Source organism: Bemisia tabaci, chromosome 6 (genome assembly GCF_918797505.1).
Source record: "Bemisia tabaci chromosome 6, PGI_BMITA_v3".
In the NCBI taxonomy this organism is placed as follows: Eukaryota; Metazoa; Arthropoda; class Insecta; order Hemiptera; family Aleyrodidae; genus Bemisia; species Bemisia tabaci.
This window is the reverse complement of record NC_092798.1, coordinates 40,828,499-40,849,963: the sequence shown is the minus strand read 5'-3', so window position 1 is coordinate 40,849,963 and position 21,465 is coordinate 40,828,499. Positions and strand designations below refer to the sequence as shown.

The 21,465-nt window shown below is 41.3% G+C and overlaps 2 protein-coding genes across 6 annotated transcripts in view; both read right to left on the bottom strand.

The window, feature by feature from the left end:
- LOC109036406 (glycine N-acyltransferase-like protein 3) overlaps window positions 1-21,465 on the bottom strand; it is a 260,900-nt gene that overhangs the window by 48,330 nt on the left and 191,105 nt on the right. The gene's annotated exons all lie outside the window — the stretch shown is intronic.
- Window positions 1,862-15,611, bottom strand: LOC109036536 (glycine N-acyltransferase-like protein 3). 5 transcript variants are annotated; one of them, XM_072301228.1, is made up of 6 exons: window positions 15,500-15,589; window positions 6,984-7,042; window positions 6,236-6,378; window positions 5,037-5,183; window positions 3,734-3,984; window positions 1,862-2,805 (listed from the first exon to the last, which is right to left on the bottom strand). In XM_072301228.1, the coding sequence occupies exons 3-6, from the start codon at window positions 6,329-6,331 to the stop codon at window positions 2,361-2,363; spliced, it is 939 nt and encodes a 312-aa protein (XP_072157329.1). In that variant the 5' UTR covers window positions 6,332-6,378; window positions 6,984-7,042; window positions 15,500-15,589; the 3' UTR covers window positions 1,862-2,360. The 5 variants fall into 5 exon arrangements, with proteins under 5 accessions (XP_072157329.1, XP_072157330.1, XP_072157328.1 ...); XM_072301229.1 differs by lacking the exon at window positions 6,984-7,042 and having other exon boundaries at window positions 15,500-15,611; XM_072301227.1 differs by lacking the exon at window positions 15,500-15,589 and having other exon boundaries at window positions 6,984-7,255.

The window sequence follows — 21,465 nt, the reverse complement described above, 5'->3', positions numbered from 1 at the left end:
ATTGTACCAGATTGAGGTCATCGTTGATCAGCTGACCGTCACCGTCATCAACCGAGTCTGAGGGGGGGGGGAGACAATAAGTGCGAACTGATAGTCTTAGCGCCAAATTCAAACAGCAAAGTCAAAGTTTTAACACGCTTTGTGCTGCGACGCATTACTAAACAGAGTACTGCCTTGCTGAATCGAAGAGACATAATCCACGTTTTCCCGTCAGTCCGCTAATTGCAAAATATAATTATGAACGCTTCTGAATAGAATGGAATTCTCTGAATCACTTATTTCAATTTCCCGAGCGTATCTTAAATTTTTCGGCATTTTCCCCTTCATTTTGAATCATCCAATTTTGAGCTGTAAAGGCACAAAACCTCCAAAATTTTTAAAAAAATTTGCGTCGACATAGCCTCAAAATGCATGTAAATGCATTCAATTTCTCAAAATTTCCCGGGACAACCCTCCCCCCCCCCCCCAGAACCCGCACCATCACGACACAGAGGCATTCCATTCGCCTCAGATCCCCCGGTGGATGGGGACAGGGTGGGAAGTCATTCATTTAGTGTGTTGCCACCGGCCAGCCCCTCCCTCTTTGAAAAATGATCTGGCTATACGTCTTTTTGAAATTTTATTTTTGACAAGTGATCGTTATCTCTAAGGGTGATATCACTATCTGGCCCATCAGCAGGCCATGTTGCCTACTCGGAAAACTGGAAGCAAATTGGACGTATTTATGCTAAAAAGAACTATGTTGCACGCAGACCCTATGCACATGGTTCCTTTTCGCATAAATACGTCTAATTGGCAATGAACTAACTAAAGTCACCGTTTCACGCTCGGCAAAGTATATTGCTGTTTTTTCCTCTTGAGCAATCGTAACATACGAACGTGATATCGACTATTCGGCCACGATTTGCCTACCTTAAAATCATAAGGCTAACCGGCAATGAGCTAGAGTCACCGCTCCACGCTTGGTGAAATATATTCCCGCTTTTCGCCTCGTCGGACCCTGACTTCTGAGGGTGATACCACTATTCGACCTAGTGAGAGCTCGTTTTGCCTACACTGTGAATTGAAGGCAAACTTACAACGAACCGCTCCAAGCTCGATAAAGTCTAAACCTTTCCGGGAGGGGCAGTGGATCCCCCTTTCGTATACACGGAGGGGAGGTATTCCATAACTCCTAGACTCAGACTTTCGGGAGGGGAATCATTCATTTATTCTGCCGTGCTTAGGAAGAACGCCGTATGAGTCATTAGGCGTTGCCAAATTTCATTTGATAAAACACGAATTTCCTGGTAAACTTATCAATATTTTCCTTTCAATTTGCTAGATAATTTGTTTTCACTAATTTTACGCAATTTCACCTAATGGCCCTGAAAATTTCAGAGGAAAAATGTTCATTACTTTCCATAAAAATGAACGTTTTATTGAGGGAAATTTGGCAACTTTCGAATGTTCATACGGCGTACTTCTTTGGCACGGCAGTATTGGGGCTAGGCTCCCCTCGCCTTTGACACATAAAGGTGTCAACTATCTTTGGCACCATAAGATTCAGGTACTACGGACATACGTCGCTCATTCTAATTTTGTTTTGATTTTAACTGGATAACTAATATTCGGAATTAGGATACATACTTGTCTCTTGAAAAGTAAACGTCCAAACGTTGCGCGTTGATAAAGAGGCATTTACACCGAGTATTCACTGTGCACGTAACAGAGGCACTTGAAAAATGTACGACTCGTAAGATACGGGTTGCGGCAAGATAGCAGGTCCAGACATACAAAGAACATGCTCATGGTAGTAGAGAAAAGGTTAAATATATCTTAGTGAAAGGATAGTGAATGAAAGAAAAAAAGAGAGACGATCTGGTGTGTTTTCATGTATTTTTTAGGATGCTATACAAATTCACAAGAAAACGTAGAAAAAGAAACATTCACGGTAAAAAACGGTTTGCCTCAAAGACACAAGACGGATTTGGTCCTTGAGCGTTGTAGGTACCTAACTTTTTTGCGCATCTGACCTGCTAAGTTAGGCCCGCATATCAGTAATACTTACATACAAGCAACTACTTCTTTCCACATTATCCATTACGCTGTGGTACGCCCCGCGTCCCCCATCACAACTCTACCTGGGGCACACTGGCATCTGGTCAAGAGTATGTTTATTCTTAGTGCCGTCCGCACCATATTATTGCAACTTCATCAAAGCTGCAATGATATAAAAGTAGACGGCCCCCCAGAAATTACTACGATAATCCATACATGCAAGAGATACACAATTTTAATGTTTTTTTGATCTTGCATAACACATAATACCTATCAAATTTGTAAAATTAGTTTTTCATCACAGCTTGTCAGAAAACGCCTCAATATTTTATTTTTTTACACGTCACTTCTTCCTGTCCTGGGGTCAACGGTGTCGCTAGGGTGTAGAGGAAAAAGTCCCGACTCGTATTGAACCCGAGTAATTCGAACAACTTGAGGGACGCCGTGTTGCCCTCGATGACGGTGGCACCAACGATGAGCCCTTCGGCGAGTAACCGCTGGCAAATGGCGTTGATGATGAGCTGCGCGTACCCTTTCCTGCGATGCTCCTCCATCGTGTGGAGGATGGTCATGGTGCAGAACTCGCTGAACAGGACGAAAGCGCAGAGCTCGCCGGTGGAGCGCGAGTAGGCGCCCATGCTCTGGTTGTGCGTTATGAGGGTGGTAATGTAATCGGCTGCATCAGGGACGTCGTCGAACCAGTGGGATTGGACCAGTTTTACGTACTCCAGACTCAATGGCGCCAGCCGGACATCGGGAGGACACCTGTTGTATGACATTGATATCGAATGTAAGTGAATCATGAAGGATCGAAAGGATCGTGATATTTTGTAACTTTCTTTCAATTCAAAGTTGTTGAAAAGGATCACAAGTTATTCCCTGTGCACTAGACCGAGACCCTCCGTGCGGAATTTTCAAGAAAAAGCATGTAGTGCAGTAAGTTCATGCAAGTTCTGACAACGAACTGGTTAGATCTTCGACCAAAAAATTGAGGGTTTTTTCTTGGAAGGATTTTCACTGTACATAAAGCCTCCCCTTGAGCTTCCATCTAGTTCAAAATCGCCTGGTTTTTTCTTCTTATTTTTCTTTTTTTCTTTTTTCTTATTCTTAAATTCTGTCAAGGACAGTTTACAAGCATTACATTTTCGAAACATGTTGAATGAGAGAGTGTGTACTTGCGCAAGGAATTCTAGTAAAAAAGAGGACGGGAGTTTTAACTAGATTGGTGCGGTACATAAATTAACATTTTCACAGAATTTTCCTTGGACAAGAAAAGACAAATTACGAAAATTTCCAGGAAATTTCGACTGTTAATTGTCTGACGTGCACTTAAATTACTGGAATTCTGGGGACCAAAAAACATTGGAACGTTGATTCTTAGTATAGCCGTAGAATGGTCACGCCTAGATTTGGACCACGTAAAGCAGAAAGGAACCAAGCCACATCAGCTACTGCCAAACTTAATTGGGCACTTAAATTTTTGACATGAAAACGATTGTGCGGATTTTTGTGCTTTCAGCTAATTTTCTGCATAATGCGAGGCAAATTCCTTGAAATGTTGAAGGGAATCCCCACAAAGGTTCTCTTTCAAAAAATTAAATTGACTAATTAAATTTGGCAATCGCTGATGTGGCTTGGTTCTTTTCTGCTAAACACGGCCCATTTAATGTGAAATATAGCATTATGCACTTACGTGTGGTCACAAGAATCTAGCTGATCAGGAGTCCTCCATTTGTAAGTTGTATTGCATTTAAATTCGAATTTACAGTTACGCTGAGGTAAGGTCCTCTCTAAGACTGGCATCAGCTTTTCGGGTATGGCGGAGAAAAACAACGTGGTATCAGGCGAATCCCAGTCAAACCTCTGCGTCTTCAATAATGCATTTTGCAAAACCGACGTGTCCTCGCTGAAGCAATAAAGAGTTATCCTGTAGTTTTTGGAGCCCTATGTAAGACAGAGGAAAAGCAACTTAAGTTTGAAAAAATTAAGTGATTCATGTTGATATAGAACAGACATAAATTAGTGTATAGTACAAAATTATGTAGTGCTACTAAAGCCCGAAGGGCAAGTCCGTTTGAACGATTCTCTACAACGAGAGAGAGACCGAAAAATGACTTAATGTGTAGCAGTAAAATCAACTTCTTTGATCAGTGATTTCGCAGGCAAGATGCGCCTTCATTTTAAGAGACATGCAACCAGGGCTCCTCTGTGTTGATATAGTGGCATTTGTGCAGGCTAGGCGTCGCATTAGGTTAGTTGTAAGATACTAAGATTCACGTTACTTCTTAAAACTCAAGAGTCCTGGCATAGAAGTGCATGCCTTAAACGTATCTTTTCATACTTCGACGCAGAGAATTTGTCTTAAAACGGAGGTATGCTCTCTTATAGTTATGTGCAGCTTCCACCATGACAGCCGCCTCAACGTTGAACGTTTTTCATAAGCTCAGGACTAGTGGTGCCATCGTGTTGCTCATGATGGCGGTGAAAGTCAATTTTTCTCGAGGACCATCCCTCAAATACGTAATGCAAAATATGCAGTTTTTTTAACCCCCTTCCTCCCTCCCCCCTTCTATAAAGCTCCGTAATGCGGTGTTAGAACCCTTAAACAATTACGCAACGATTACCTGGACCATCTCTCCAACAAATCAAGTTTGAATTTCTCCCGAGTGAATTGGGGTGTATATTTTATGATGTAGAGTTAATAAAATAATAATTACAGTCGCGAAAATGCTAACAGAGTGACATTTTTTCCCTGGGCTTTTTTTTAAAGCACTCAAAACGGCACAGACAACGAATAAAGAAAATTTTGAAAGCTCGAAAAAATCACACGAAATAATCATTAAGTAATGCTTCGCTCAATATTATTTCACAACATTTATCCCCTCTCCCTGTGTAACGTCGCATAACGCTAGCACATAATTTAGGGATGGTTTCTATGCTCGAATCATGATTCCGTTCTTTTACTTCTTGTCAGATTTGAAAGGAAAAAATCTAACCGGCTTCTTATAAATTCCGACGATTCCAGCATCATCCAAGCGATTATTAGTGCTGTATATCGTGATCCTTTGGCCAGCTTCGGTTTCCCTCCATCTAAGTGCCATTCGTATTGTCCCGTGCATCTGAAAAACACACCTCAGATAAGACTGACCAGTAGCATAACGTTAGATTACAACATTACGTTTTTTCTTAGTTTCACAGTCGAGTGAGAACGCTTTTCGTTTGAACAAATCAAATTTAGTAAAACTTTTTCTTACCGATTTTTCTGAAATTTTTGTTGAAAATTCTTACACTACAGCTGTTTCAAGCAACTGCTCATCGTCAGGTGTTAAAACTGTATAAAAACTAAAATCATGATACGTTTTCGCGATCGCGAGTAGTTCGGTATTCGCGTCCGCGTTTGAATTCGCGATGTGACTGATAACGCTGGCATTCGTTGTTATGTCTTTCTTCCTCACTCCCTGGTTATCATGTAGTAGTTCATCAAGGTGGGAGGGGTAATTACGGTTGTTATGATGCTTTCTATCTGAGAATTGAGGACGGCTTTGGTTTTTGGCTTTGGTGTAGGAATTATCAACAAAAATGTCAGAAAAATCGGTAAGAAAAAGTTATACAAAAATTTGATAAAATGTGGCCGATAAATTTAACAAAAGAAGTGGCTTTTCGTTTGATTCCTCCAAAATTATCACGGATAACTGAAGTCACTGACATGTTTTTGAAAAATAAAAAAAAAAAAAAATCATAAAATAAAGTAAAAAACAGTCTGCTTGGGAGGGCTTTGTAACGTTTTCGCTCAAACAGTTAAACCTCATTTACAAAAGAGACAAACTCTTTCTCATGAACTTGATTCCTAAATTCACACGTTTACATGATACATTGAATAGAGCGGAATGTTAAAAACTTGCGCTGTATGATAATGTTTGGATTTCTGTTGATTATATCCCAGAACGAGATAATTTTCGAATATACAAGTACTCAGAACAGATCTGAGTTGGAGTGCTTTTTGAACTTTAACCAGTAAACATATTGAATGAATAATTGATTGTATGCGTAGGTACGTTGGTACGCATTTCTTGATGAGATTACAAACGACAAAAAAAAATGTCAATTCTGTATTTTAATTTTTTGTCTTATCTATCTTTTCTCAATGATTATTATTTTTTGGCTCTAATATAATCAACTGTATTCAGGCACTTACTACAAGAGAATAGGGCGCGTCAGCGAGTAATTTCTTCGAAAGTCCCTCCATTTGTGTCCATGGAATTGGTTGTAAAGGATCATTTGGTAAATCCATAATTCGTGAGAGTTATACGCACAGTTATGCTTTAGAGTTTTGATATGCTAATCATGGAAAAAGAATAGTAGGGAACTAAATTAATATCACATATATGATAAATAATTTGACTACATTTCGCAATACGGAGCTACCATTTCTGGCTCACTTCAGGAACGAACGCATTAACCATTACTTTCCCCATGCACATAAGTGTTTATGCAGATTACTAGAAATTGAAATTCCCAATTGCAAAATGCAGTCCAATTGTCAATCAGAATTTGAATGCATGGAGAAAAATTTTCTGCTGAATCGATAGTGATTCAAATTAATAATTCCCGGTCGAGAATTTTCGTTGAGTCTACTGGAAATCACCTGCTTGATATCTGTGTAACTATTGTTGATATCTCTGATATTTCAAAGAAACGTCTTGTTACTTTAAGAGATTTCCAGTTGATTTCACTAAGTACTTCGAGGAATATTACTTAGAAATTTTTCTCAATATGCACGACACGGACTTGAATTACATTTATTTGTAATTAATAGGAGATGAAAGAATTTACAGTTTACTCAATAATTTCACGTAACAAAAACCCACGTGTAGGTATCAAATTCTAACTCGATCAGGCATGTCCATAAAACCAGAGAGAAATCGAACGAAATTCAGACGCACCTTTCACAGACAGAAAAATTTCAAAGCTGCTCCGTTCCGCTTTCCGACTGTTCTTTCAACTGGTAAGAAAATTTGAGAAAAAAAAATACGTTTAACTTATTGAAACTGAGTTTCGGTAGTTTCAGTCCTCATCCTTCCACATGATAACTTGAATATTTGTGTAACAAAAACAAAAATAACAGATTAGAGACACTCTTGCATAGCACAGAAGATAAGGACTCAAGTGCATCGATTCATCTACGATCTAGGTCGTCGTTGACCAGCTGATTGGCACTGAAATCTAGTGGGGCTAAGCATGTGAGGAGAGGAGGGAAGCAGAGGCGTGGCGTGCTTTGCGATATATCGATTGATCGCCGTTGAAACATACGGAATAGGATCCGTAAATAGCTTGTTCGCAGCGAACAACTTATTAATCGATTCTTTACCATGCCTTCAAATGGGGGAATATCGATAATCGATCATTCGCGCCTCGCCACTGGAGCAATATCCCGCGCCAACGCAGTCAACGCGGCGCGATACGCCCAGGCGAGACGTACGTTTCAATCGTGACGTCATCTAATAGGAACACTGGAAAAAAAGTCGCACGGATCTAGAGTCCAGACTCTTAAAAACATTGACAAGAAAAAATATCTTAATTCAATCGGATTTTTGCTTGAATCAAAAGGATATCCGCTTAAATCAAGAGGATTGGCTCTTCGATTCAAGGAAAAATCTGATTGAATTCCAAGTGAATAGCAGGCTCGGACTGGCCATAAGGTCAATCTACCATCGGCAGATACGCCCTCTTGGTGCGCCAAAAACGCGCCCCTCTGACAGATAGCAAAATAAGAAGAGAAAAAAAAATTACGACCGAGAATATATGCGGAAAATTTCTGAAATGAACGGAAGAAGAGAGAGTTAGGAGTAAAGAAAGGAGCTTTCACGCATGATAGTGGTGAACAGAGGTCCAAGAACTACTTTCTGAAGCATAAATACGTGTCTGTGAAATTTTCACCTTTTTGTCGGCATACAGGCGCTTTATCATCCCCCTCCTTCATTCGCTCTGTGTAACTCCCTTAGAAGCGAAGGTCTGTTCGATTTTTAGAAATACGCACCCTTTGCAGACCTCTTGAGAGACCTTTAAACATATTTCTTCCTTTTCAAAATGACTATTGATTTGGACATACCATAGCATATCTCAGGCAAACATAACCTTCATTTATCTCGAAATTCAAAAACAAGAAGCATCTAAAGTGAAAACGCGATATGACTATTCTCGCAATATGGATGTCCACATTGCATATGAAAAATGTAAGACGCGATGGCGTGAGCCGTGAACTCGCAATACTCCGCTCTACGCTACTAGTTTGAAGCTCCACTGAATTAGACAAACGCAAACAAACACAATATGGAAATAAAGCGAGGGAAAGGATGCGCTTCTACGACGGCGCAGAGATACAACTATTCGTACTTGATGGACGTCCGAGCTGCATCTGAAAAATTGAAGGCGCGATGACGCGTAGCGTGAGTTCTCAATGCTCTGCTTTATGCTGTCAATGAGGTGTCGCTCAGATTCGGAAGAAAATCAAAAAAGAGGCCCGAACACATCTCTCCTACCTTCGGCTGTGTTACGCACGTAGTGCTTGAAGCACCATTACGAATAAGATAGACGCAAACAAACACAATCCCATCCATCCCATCCCATCCCATCCCACCTATAATAGTTACCCGACCTATGTCATCAATTCTTTCGTTCACGATAACTATCGTTAGATTTACGTTAGCCTATTCAAATTTTGTAATTTCGTCCATTTTGGTCTTATAAAGAACTGTATAGATTTTTGGTTAAATCGCAATTACCGTTTACCTATAAACGGTAATTAACGTAAGTGCCCTGCTTACGCTGTTTTCCACTAATCTGTTTTTATGAAAGTTCCATTCCTTGGTTTCCTTGGTAACCTTTGTTTGCTATCAGCTGATGTTTTATTTCAATTTATTTTTTTCTTTTTTTTCATTTTTTTTCTTTCTTTTTTTTAATAAATATTTGCTAGGTTAGTTTTAATTTTTTGATCCAACTTCAACCAAATACTGTGTCTGTAGATTGTTGTTATTTCACTCAATAAATAAATTAAAAAAAAAAATTATTCTACATCCCCCCCTCCCCCAGCTCATTTTTCTATCGATTTTATCATTTTTTTTATGGCATGTCTTGCTCCCCTACCACCACTTTTTCGGGGTTATAGATATTTTAGCGGCCTCTAGACCCGTGACTCCAGTCACGGGCATTTCGCTAGTATATGGAAATAAAGCTAGGGAATGGATGCGCTTCTACGACGGCGCAGAGATACAACTATTCGTACTTAATGGACGTCCGAGCTGCATCTGAAAAATTGAAGGCGCGATGACGCGTAGCGTGAGTTCTCAATGCTCTGCTTTATGCTGTCAATGAGGTGTCGCTCAGATTCGGAAGAAAAGTCAAAAAAGAGGCCCGAACACATCTCTCCTACTTTCAGCTGTGTTACGCACGTAGTGCTTGAAGCACCATTACGAATAAGATAGACGCAAACAAACACAATATGGAAATAAAGCGAGGGAAAGGATGCGCGTCTACGACGGCGCAGAGATACAACTATTCGTACTTGATGGACGTCCGAGCTGCATCTGAAAAATTGAAGGCGCGATGACGCGTAGCGTGAGTTCTCAATGCTCTGCTTTATGCTGTCAATCAATGAGGTGTCGCTCAGATTCGGAAGAAAAGTCAAAAAAGAGGCCCGAACACATCTCTCCTACCTTCGGCTGTGTTGATACTCGTTCTTTCTTCTTCTTTCAGGTTCTTGTCTGATTCTTTTTTAGGATGGACTGGACTTGCAGACCCACGCCCTAAGCTCAAGGAAACCATAGCACTGGCTCGGTCCTTATGGAAATAATGGTGCTTGGATGCGTCTAGTGGCTTTAATTAGTTATTTTTATTTTAAATTCAGAAGTCTGTCGGTTACTTCGATGCGTTCAATTTTGCAATTTTTACTCTGTCGATTAATACACTTTGAACCTAAAAATAGCGTAAACTTTTGCTGCTTTGCCAACATTTTCTAAACCCCTCTCCACGTAGGGGATGCCCTACCGGAAATTTCACATTATGTCACGGCTGGTTCACAATGTTGAACCAGCCAAGGGTCTACGCCCTCAGATGCGAGCCAGTCCGACCCTGGTGAATAGTGAAGGAACAGCAGCGGAAATTATAATGATTCTTACGGTGATGGGTTAAGGGTCCGCTCATTAGGTATGTGACTGAAATTCGCTGAAATTTGGAAATTTACATCAGTTCTTTTCCTTTGTCACGCACGCATCACGCAGATCTGAGCCCCCCCCCCCCCCCCCTAGAAAATTAAATTTTGCTGAATTTCTCATTCTTACGTGAAAAATATGTATCTTTTGTCGATAATTTTGCTAAAATTTTCGCACAATGGTTAAGCAATCGGCGCTTCGTATTTTTTGCGTGACGTCATGCAATGTTAGACACCCCTTCCCGCCCACGCGTCGCGCGAGCTCCGACTCCGACACCCCGTTTAAATGTGACGTAATTTGAATCGATTTCTAAATTAAGGGCGTAAGTCCATCGCAACGTCTCAAAATGTACATGGCCAGTTGGTTTTCATTCTGCAATGTGGGAATACTTTGTATGGCCCGTCCATTAGAACAAACTTTCATCGGAAACTAATGGCACGCACGTTATCCCTTAAATGAGTTTAGAGATAGCGGCTCCATATTTCCAACTAAATACCGTTTCATCCTCGTATCGCCGAACTAACTGAGGGAATAAAATAATGAATTTTCCATTTGCGACGGATCGAATCCAGTAAAATTGCCGGGTAGATATTTCCCGCAGTCTTCAACCGAGTGAAAATGAACTGTCTGTAGCAATTTTGTAACGTTCTGACGGACTTGCTCCCTTATACAAAAAAACGATCCAGCGGCCTTTGACAAACAATCAATAGCAAGTGCTCACGTGCTTCCTCCAGTTGAAAAAAAAAAATGATTCGAATACTAGTCGAGCCCCCCCCCCCCCCCCCCTACCCCAGAATTTACAATATTTCTAAGATTTGTATATCGTGACGCAATACCAGGCCTCAGCCTTCTCCCCTCGCCAAAACGTCCCGTAACACTCTGACTCAACTTTTCCCTCCACGAATATACGTGTTACGCAATCTTTAAATCTTTATTAATCGCTCCTAAGGGGCCACTCAAAAACTAGGTAAGGCATTTTGGTCAAATTTTTTACCCTTTCTTTTTTTGCACATTACCCTTTCGTAAGTTCATTCGACTGTTGCTATTTTTTGTGTTAGAGTGACGTGCGATATTTCGCATCAATTCTTTCCATAGTTTCAGCTACTTGTCATTTTTTCCGAATTTTGATATCGCACTTCCGTGATGAGACTAAAGAATCCATGTACCAACTTTGACAAAGAAATTTAACGTAACAAAGGTAGAGGTTTTTTAGAAGAAAAATATCGCATTCGATACTGATATCGAAACAGCAGTTGAATGCGATATTTTTGCTCTAAAAAAAACCCTGCCTTTAATATGTTGAATTTCTTTGTCAAAATTGGTACATGAATTCTTTAGTCTCATGACAACAGGTGTGCGATTTCAAAATTTAAAAAAAATGACAAGTAGCTGAAATTATGGAATGAATTGATGCAATATATCGCACGTCGCTCTGACACAAAAAAATAGCAACCATCGAATCACCTTAAGAACAACCCCTTACCTCGCAACTCTCGCATTGCGCAAAACTGGCCTGAACCCCCCCCCCCCCCCCCCAATTTTGAGGAAAACAGCGAATTGACCTCAAAAATACGTAGAAAATAAAATATTCTCATTGATTTTTATTTTTTCAACGGAAGACTTACGTAAGACAAGACTTGATCCTCTTCCCCGCCCCTGTCGCAGAACCCAGTAATGCAGGCTTAAACCCCCATCCCCTAAGTGGTTTACGTAACACTCGAATGGCCCCTCATGCTGTCGTGCTAAGGAAGAACGCCGCATGAACATTCGAAAGTTGCCAAAATTTCCTCGATAAAACACGTACTTTCGACGACATCCATGCACATTTTCTTTGAAATTTTCAGATATTTCAGCTTGAATTGCGTACGAAATTGTCTGAAAATTTTGAATAAAAAGATTTTCACAATTTTCCCTGCGAATTCGGTATTTATTAAAGGAAATTTGGCAACGTCTGATGGATCGTACGGCGTTTTTCCTCCGAACGGCGGCATGGTCCCCTCGATAAAATGCGTTCGAATCTCCTGCAAAAACCCGGCAACGCTGAGAGGGAGTTAAACCCCCCGCGACTGCCACCGACCCCTGGAAAAGTTCGTGCGGCCTAGCCGCCTCGTGTCTCCGGCACCGCCGGGGGGGGGGGGGGGGTTGGAGGGGGGGTCGCTCACTCCTCGGAAACCTTAGAAGTGCCCCGAGGACCGAGGAAGCCTCTCTTTCCGTTTCCCTGTGTCGAGCAAGCCCCGGTCCCAATTCCCGACCCCCTCCCCCCCCCCCCCTCCGTGCGACCATAAGAAGTACTCAGAAATTACCCTCTGAGTTAGCGCCCGAAAGAGAAGCTATGTAGCGGGACTTTCCTTCGGTTGCCATGAGCTTTTCTTGAGCGCCCACTCTCGAGAATAATTAACTCCGTCCCCGAAATGAGAGGAGGAGGGGGGGGGGGGTGTCGAAACACATAACCTAACCCCGAGCCGGTGTTGATTTTAGATTAGCGTTGTCTTTTCGATGGCTGCTTAAAAGAACTGAAGGAGTAGATCTGCACTCGAGATTTAACCTCCTCTGGTAACAGCGGACGGTTCTAAGGGCCTCCAAAAAACTGCCCCTTTTCTCGAGAACTCAGGGATTTTGTTGAGATTTGGTTCAAATGAGATCTCATATTGAGGACATGCCTTTGACATAAATTCTATCTTGACTTCAAAGCTGATTATAGTGTAATAATCTTGCAAAGTTCACCATATGTACACGAAAAGAGGCATTTTTAATGCTTATAACACTTATGAATATAAATTAGACAATGCTACATGCAATCTGAAACTTTCATCAGAACCTAGTGACATCTCATTTCTGTTGCAGTCGATGAAATTTCCGAGGTTCCCGGAAGAGGAGCAAAAAATGTTTCGTATCATTTTTGGGGAGGCTTTTTTTAAAATTTTGGACGGTTCCACGTAGAAAGAAAAATGAGCACCGGTTGCTGGACGGTCTAGCTATATGATATCTAGGAAATATTAGAGCCAATACCAGATGCCTTCTATTTTGACCATGTGGTGTTACCTGGTATACAGGGTTATTAAAAAGTCACGCACCACTAGCCATTGGGGGGGGAGGGTGGCCATCGAAATTGTTGAGTTGCACCCCGCCCCTCTCCCCCTGAGGAGGTAAAAAACTGGAAAAGCACCTAAAAAAGTTTCCATCTCAATAAGAGGAAAATGCCACAAATCGGAAATCGATAAAGTTATTAGAACGTCGGCACTTAGAACTAAAGTTATGGCCAGTGATGTGTGACTTTTGAATAACCCTGTATGTGCAAACCCCCACCCACCCCTCCCCTTCGTGACCCTTATCCTACGTCCTCTGGGCGATGTAGATGTAGAACGATCCTGGGACCGAAATCGTGTAGATATGTAATTTTTGCCTCCCGGTTAGGATCAACACTCCCAGAAGTGATCAACCCGCTGGAAATTGACAACACGCCCGGGAGGAGAGATAAAAACTCCCGGGAAAAAGGATCGTTACTCCTGGGAGGGATCCTCGCAATTCCCTTGAAGGATCAACACTGTCGGGAAGGAAGAGGGATCAACATCCCCTGGAGGAGGAATCAACACTTCAGGGTGGGGCAGCCCGCGGGATCAACCTACCCTTAACACGCTCTCATCGCGTGTTGTCATCACACTCTCAACACCCATTCAACACACTTTCAACCACCCAACCCTTCCGTATACCCTCCGACTCAACTCGAATCAACCTCAACTCCCAACTCTATTCTCCGCTTGCAGTGCTACGCCGCCGCACAGTGGATCGAGTCAATAGGAGAGGTCGGACAAAATTTGGAAACTTTAAAAGCTTATAACTCCGTTTATATAAAACTTTGAGGTTCTAAAAGTGGTTCCATTGGTTTCCCTGTGAAAATTTCTTCCAGATGCACCCCTGGAGTCTAAAATGTGACGAAATGAACATCAAAATTTGCAGTTTTAGTCAAAAATCCCATGTCCGACGTCTTTAATAGACTCGATCCACTGTGCGCCGGTCAAAAAGGCGGTCCCAATGTGGAATTGGTCCTCCTCAACCATCAACCATCAACCACGTTATCGTGACGAGCGCAATCGACTCATCTGAATTTATATTACCTATCATACTCTATCATATGAAATCATAAGAGTAACACGTAATGCATAACGCCTGAGCCGCGAAGCAATTTAAAGGGACGGACCGCGCAGCAGTCAGGGGGCGTAACCAGCTAGTTTCCGTTTTATTGGTTATTCTTCGATATTAGCGCCATAATAATTAACGCTTATTGGGCCATGCAGATGATTAAAATGAAAATAGTAAATATGGCGACACCGCGCGGAGGCTCAACTCGGAGAGTAGGACGTGAATGATTAATACCCGATTGAAGAACAGAGGGATCAGCGCCGTGCGACCCATAAAAAGCGCCCGAGTGGTTTCTTCTTGTGATAGGCTACAATGTCTGGCCGCCAGGGGGTCGAGATTCGGGGGACCATGAGGGGGGGGGGGGGGGAGGCCGGACCCCCGAAGCAGCCTGTGGATCCTGGCCGGGGTCGCACGGATGCGAAGTTTGCCGCGGCGCAGCCCCCTCGTCAGGATTCTCAAAATTTGGGCCACGGTTTGATTCGCCCAAGAAATTCCCTTCCGTGTTTTATCGTCTGAAAGAAACTACAATAGCGTTAAAATATTCAGTTTCAGATTTTAGATGAGGACATGGGCAGAGGCGGATCCAGCAATTTGGAAACATCGGATTCCCTGCATTGAAACCTAGGTTGAATAATCGATTTTTGTCGGAGCACCTGGCCCCTCCAAGAATCGATAAATTTCCATAGGTTTAAATGGAGAAAAACAACGTTGCCAATTTGGTGGATCCGCCAATGGACATGGGGGGTCAACAATTTTCCCCTAGAATTAGTTGGCAGCCGTTTAGCCTGTCCTGCGGGCCGGTTATTGAAATTGATCGACAAAGCAATAGACAAGGAGACAAAAAGGATATAGAGGGATCCTATTGGTGGAAGTAGGTGGTTGCAATGGATAATGGGTAAATACACTGAGACCAAGAAGGAATCAGATCAAAAGCTAGACTTGAACAAGAACAGAAAAGCAGAGACAAAAAACAACCCGAAACAATGAAACGAAACCCTGGAAGTCTTTTTTCAAAAGAAATCCTTTAAATCTGTGTGGGAAACATGAGAGAGGAAGCTAACACTTAACTGGGAGAACTGTTGGAAAATATACTTGAGTCAAAACAGATTTACCACTATAAAAAGGAACTGGCGAACTAAGACAAAACCATTGAAAACCAGAAGCGGGAAATTGAAAAACTAAAGGTAGAAAATAAAAAACTGAAAGAGAAAACACCAACTACAGATAACAAAACAGTGGAGAAAGCTGTCCAGAAAATAGATAAACTGTGCGATAAAAATAATAAAATCTACGACGCATTGGTACTTACAAATGAAGTACTTAGAGATAAAGAGAAACCCTGTGCCGGATCCGGCGGAATAGGGGACTTAAACTGTCATATCTTCGAGAAAAGTCGCCGGTTTTTCTCCCGGAAACTTCAAAAAAAAAACAAAAAAAACCGAGGACTCCCACCCATACTGCTCTACAATGATTGTTTCATTACAACGAATATGAATCCACAACCTGCGCCGTGAATTCTGCGGTACGCAACAACAATTACGCACATGTTGAGAGGCTGTTTTCACGATTAGGCGAACTCAAAATTATGTCAGGGCTTTCTGTGCGGCCTTTTTCGGCAACTCTCCATCATCACGAGCGTCCATTTACTTATCGCCCACAAAGATATATCTGTTTTAGCATAGATGGTAGATAACCTTTCGGTCTAGTTTGTATGCGAGAGACTAGTTATCTTCTTTTTTTTTTTTTTTTTTTTTTTTTTTTTTGGCGGGGGCAGTTATTACAGCTAATTTACTTATTTTACAACCTCACTAGTACATCTGAAATAACCATAGGGGGTCGAATTGCCAATAGGTATTATATAAACATTAAATACGCTTATAAACATTATCACAGCCTAGAATAACCTTTTTCATAATTGAAAATGACTATAAGTCGGCAAAAGAGAGTTCTTCAGATCAAACATTTCACTCGCAATATATCATCTGCCTTTTTCATCTTGTCCTTCAGTTTCTTCCTATTCTCAGAAAAGTTTGAGATAATTTAGCTCTTCGATTTGATGTAACACAGAGGACTCAGAATATGTGCGATGATTTAGTTCAACCGTCCCCCTTCAAGATATATGATATGGCGAAAGAAAAAATTGAATTCGGAGTTTCCTTTTGGTCCAATGCATAAAAAAAAGAAAGAAAAAAACTCGACGATTAAAACTGCGTCTCCAGCACCTCATAAAAGATTGCATTCTCAACTCTAATGAGACTTGTTGTTGAGGGCGATGGGAAGGGGGTCAGAAATCGTTACTTGAAGGATGACCCTCTTCTTTAGGAGACATGTTGAAATATCTGACAGCCGCATCTTTGAAGAGCTGCAGCGCGAAGGTAATCCTTGGGGTCATTTGAGCACTCAAACCGGTGCAATTTCAAAAGTTCGACGAGAAATGGCACTTGCACCTTGATACCATGCTACCAAAACACCATGCTACCACATGCGTTGCCAAACGCATGAAAAAAGTGGAATTTTTATGGAACGAATCCGAGAGGGCATGGCACAATTTCACCACCCTGCTTGCACTCATCCCCGAATGCACCAGGCACCCCTGCTCGGCGCGAGGGAAGGGGTTAAAACCGAGCGGGGTGAATAATGGTCACGCCGAAACGCCGCGCAAAAAAATAACTAGGAGGGTGAAATAGAAAAAACACTTTTATGTATTTGAATAAAGAGCAGAAGATTGGAAAAACGGGAGGCCTAAAAATTCTATTGAGCGACTAAAAAGAGAGTCTATTTAGTGTATCAATATGGTTGGGGATGGGGGCTGGGGCCTGGGGAGTTCGCTGCGCGATTGCCAGATATACGCGAATTTCCGGGGTTTTCTCCGGGCCAGAAGAGCGAGAGATCCTCTCTCGTTGTGCTTACAGTTCAGTCAGGAAACCCCACGGTTTTTTGGAGCCCTGTTGTCAATTTGAACTGATTTTGATAGATTTTTTCACCCGAGACTATGTTCTTCGGTATATAATATATAATATGCATTACACATGAGACTGCGTCGGTTTAAGTAAGGTTGAATGTAGGTACGCTTGAAGAAAACAAAGCACTACTTCATTTTCTTATATTATTTATGACACTTTTTAAAGTTGAATTTGTTATGATTTAAAAATAAGCAAACTGTACAAAGAGTATACATTCTTCACGAAATATCGCAGCTTTTGTTGCACAGAATTTGCATTAAAATATTGATTTCTTGGAAATTGTTTTCATTCGTAAACGTATTTTCTCAGCATGATAGGACGGAAATATTGTCCTTTACTGAGGTGCCTCAATTCAGGAATGGGGAGACGGTTATGTAGGGAATATTTCTCTTTTCCTAAACATTTTTAACGGGTTACTATGGAGTTTCTATGACGTCTGTGTTTTTTATAAAAGCGGCCATTAATATTTCCCCTAAAAAAATTGACGAGGAAAAAGTGAGTCTTGGGATTTTTAAAATTATCACTGTGATTTTTTCAGATAATGATTTTAGCACACGCTAAAATCTCACACTATACTCACGAACAGTTTTTTTTTTTATGCATGGTCGTTAGGGACGTGTAAAAAGAGGGGGAATTGTTTAATTTCTGGAGCAATATTATTCGTTGAATACACTTGAAAGACACATAACAGTAGTTAGGGCTACGCAGATTATAACATCATACATTAAAGGCCATAATAGTGATCTTAAGCGGTAATAATATTGACCTTTGACGGACAGTGAGTTTATGATATTCATCCAATACTATTCAGGCTACATCCAGTAGTTTTGTTTAAATATAAGCTAAGGTATGGATCCAGATGGTACCCTTGAAAATAATTTGATAGTTCATTAATCAATGGATAAAGTTCGGATTTTAGGACCGTTCTATACTGAAACGTTAAGGAGTACATCATGTTGCAGCGCGTTTCAACCGCACCTAATCAAGAAATAGTCGTATTTTGGAATTTAACTCTAAAAGTATGTTTCGAGTGTATTATGTGAAAAATTTTGTTCTCCGATTTTTCCGAGGACTCAGAAAAACATGTTCCAAAACTCAGCAAATCAATTCTTCCAGTTATTATCAAATCCTCTTCGAAAGACCTATAGTAAGACTCAAGTTCACGCATAGAATGAAAATATCACCTATTTCCCTATTCTCAAGGCAATCATACTTTTTTTGATAGCATTAAGCACGTTCAATAAACATTTGATATTTGATTCGATCGATTTTTTAGATGACATGTGAAAGCCATTTTCTAAGAGCACATATACTCATGATGAAGAGCATAAAAAAAGTGAATTTCCCTTGGAAGATTAACAAAAAAAGTCCTCATCTTCGCAAGAGTTAAAGCTCATCTATGAAGCGTCAGAGGAGAATTGACTTGGTGTTCATGACCTTTGCATTTTATCGCCCTTCAACGAAAATTTGGACGGAAGTCAGGGAAATTCGATAAAAAAAAATGCGCGAAAGCGTTAAGTGCTCTTAACCTTGACACCAGATTCGCAATTTTCACCCGCGATTTCGTTGACTCCTAATAAAAACTTCGGGGAAATCTGGTTTTTTTTTTCTATCCAAACGAAACCGACTAAAATACGCCTTCAGAGTTTCTCTTATTTCTCGCTGAAGCCAAAGGTTACGGTAATTGATGCCGTTCGATGGAAGCTTACGTCATTCCCCATCGGGCTTTTTCCTAATCGTGCCATTCCCTATGAGATCAACGGGATGCCATTTCGTCGCTCCTCTGACGTAAGGGCGTATCTCGAATTCCGCATGAGCCCCAGAAGACATAGATTCATAGGGTAAACAGGGCTCATGTGGAAATTCAGATACGCCCTTACGTCAAAGGAGCGACGATTTTTTAGGAACCAAGCTTTCGAGCCGACCTAAATCAAAGTCGTCTACGTAAGTAATTTCGAAAGCTTAAGCGTAAAATGACGGTCAGAATACCGCGAGTATATTTTTAAAAGTACCGCGAGTGTATTTTTAAACTATGCATATTGAAGGGAACCATGAGGTACATGGACCAACGAAAACGTACATATCAATTTTTCTATAAAATGCGGCAATCTACCTTCTCAATATTGCTTATGTTTAAGAAACTTTTTTCCGGGTGAGGGGTGCCCCCAATGGTGTTGAGTTAAACGAGCTCTTGGAGTCATACAGTGGCGTGGCGCGAACGATCGATTATCGATATCTCGCCATTTGAAGCTATGGTAAAGAATCGATTATTAAGGTGTTCGCTGCGAACACCCTGAATATCGATCTTTTTCCGTAGGTTTAAATGGCAGGTCAATCGATATATCGCAAAGCACGCCACGCCACTGGAGTCATACCTCTAGGAGTCAATACCTGTATCATCTCACTCATGCTATCTTCTTTTGATGCACGGACTACGTTACGTTTTACACCTGTATTATTTCGGTCACAGGATTTGCTGATTAGTCGAAAACCGGCATGCATTTTGACCGATCAGAGGGTAGAGTTTCGTCTTTTTTCCTAAGAAAAGAATTCTAACAGGTTCAGTTAAAACGGATCGCAAAATTCTTATTCCACGGTTATTATCACGTGAGGTACAGTGCAAATTCTCTCCAAAATTTTGACGATTTTTGGCAAATTTCCGTGCGAAAGTCTGTGAAGTTTTCATTAAAAATTGGTCAATAACTTCTGAGTGGAGATAAAACCCGTAAGTTGAAACTTTGCAACGTTAAAATATAGTAACGAAGAATTATACCTGACCGGCATGCATTCCGCTGGGAAAGGAACTTGGGAACCGAAAAATTCAAAACTGAGCTATCGGTGTCGCTCTTTGGAGGAGTCTTACTCACATTTTTGTACACAAAAAACGCTCACAACGGACGAACAAAATCGGCAGGATGATAGTTTGAAGTTTCCATCTCAAAAGATGTGGTTTAGAGAAAATACTGGGTAACATTTTTCGATCCATCGTGTTCGAGGCGAAATATTGTTCAATCCAAATGCAAATTCACACCCTATAGGTCGACTTAAAAATGGAATGAACCACCTGCAACTTATTTTTCAGGATACTACAGAGTTTTTCCCCTCACATACGCAAATCCCAGGACTCAGCTGTGGAGAAAACCCCCTGGAGAATTTGCCACAGTAAGGCTCCTTTCACCATTTACACTTACAGACGTTTTTTTTTGTACTTCCTTTCCCTCAACTCGTTCCTCACCTCTTATTTATCCATACCAAAAAAATAAATGTCGGTCGTATGAACTACCGTTCGGTCCTCAGTGTGGGCCGTGCACTGTTCGATACACGTCACCGTGTTAACCGTGCGTTAAGTTCATACGCCTAAGCTCTGCACTCTGCAGCTCAACCAATCCTACGGAGCGCTTTCGAGTTCAGTTTAGTTTTCGGTTGCAATATCGAAGCACGGCTATATACAGATTGAGAATCACCTAGCCAACATAATGAACGCGATAATTTGAAGCAACACAACATTTTATAAGTTTTACTCAAAATTGTGTTTTCGAGGCGCAATATATCGTGTTGATCCGACGAAAAGTTGGGGTAACCAAGACCAACCAGCATAAGACGTTGTATCGGCCAGTTTTACTCAACGCTGATTTCATCGCATCGAGTCCTAAAATTGTATCAGATCAACAAGACTTTGCGTCGGACCAACACAAATTATGCCTGTTTGGAGTTAAAACATTGAATTTTTTGGTCGTTCCAACAGAGCTGCATCGAGTTGACTTAGGATTTTTATGTAACTCATTATTATTTCAGTGCATGGTCATATGCTCCAAATAGTTTATGATTATATTAATACCATGTGGTGTCGTGTGAAATTTGGGATTGAACGTTTTTTTCTCTCGAATCGAAGACTTCCGGATTGTAGCTCTTACCATCCTAAAAAATGATCCTATCCTGAAAACAACCAAACAAGTTGAGTCTCTCGCGGGAAGTTTCCCCCAAACAATTTCGCAACAACGCAGGCGCGGACCGTACTGTGCTCTTTAAATATAGGCGGGTTCGTTCGACCCTCGGATCCCTCGAACCCTCGAACCCTCATTTTGATCGCCCCTTCTCGTGAGCCGTGCCCCAGG

Excerpts from the sequence above, each read along its gene's own strand:
- LOC109036536 (XM_072301229.1), bottom strand. The coding sequence starts at position 6,331 with ATGGATTTACCAAATGATCCTTTACAACCAATTCCATGGACACAAATG. Across the intron at positions 5,184-6,235 it reads ACGCGCCCTATTCTCTTGTA|TCTTATCTGAGGTGTGTTTT; the intron begins GTAAGTGCCTGA and ends GCTACTGGTCAG. Across the intron at positions 2,806-3,733 it reads CTAGATTCTTGTGACCACAC|GTGTCCTCCCGATGTCCGGC; the intron begins GTAAGTGCATAA and ends GTCATACAACAG.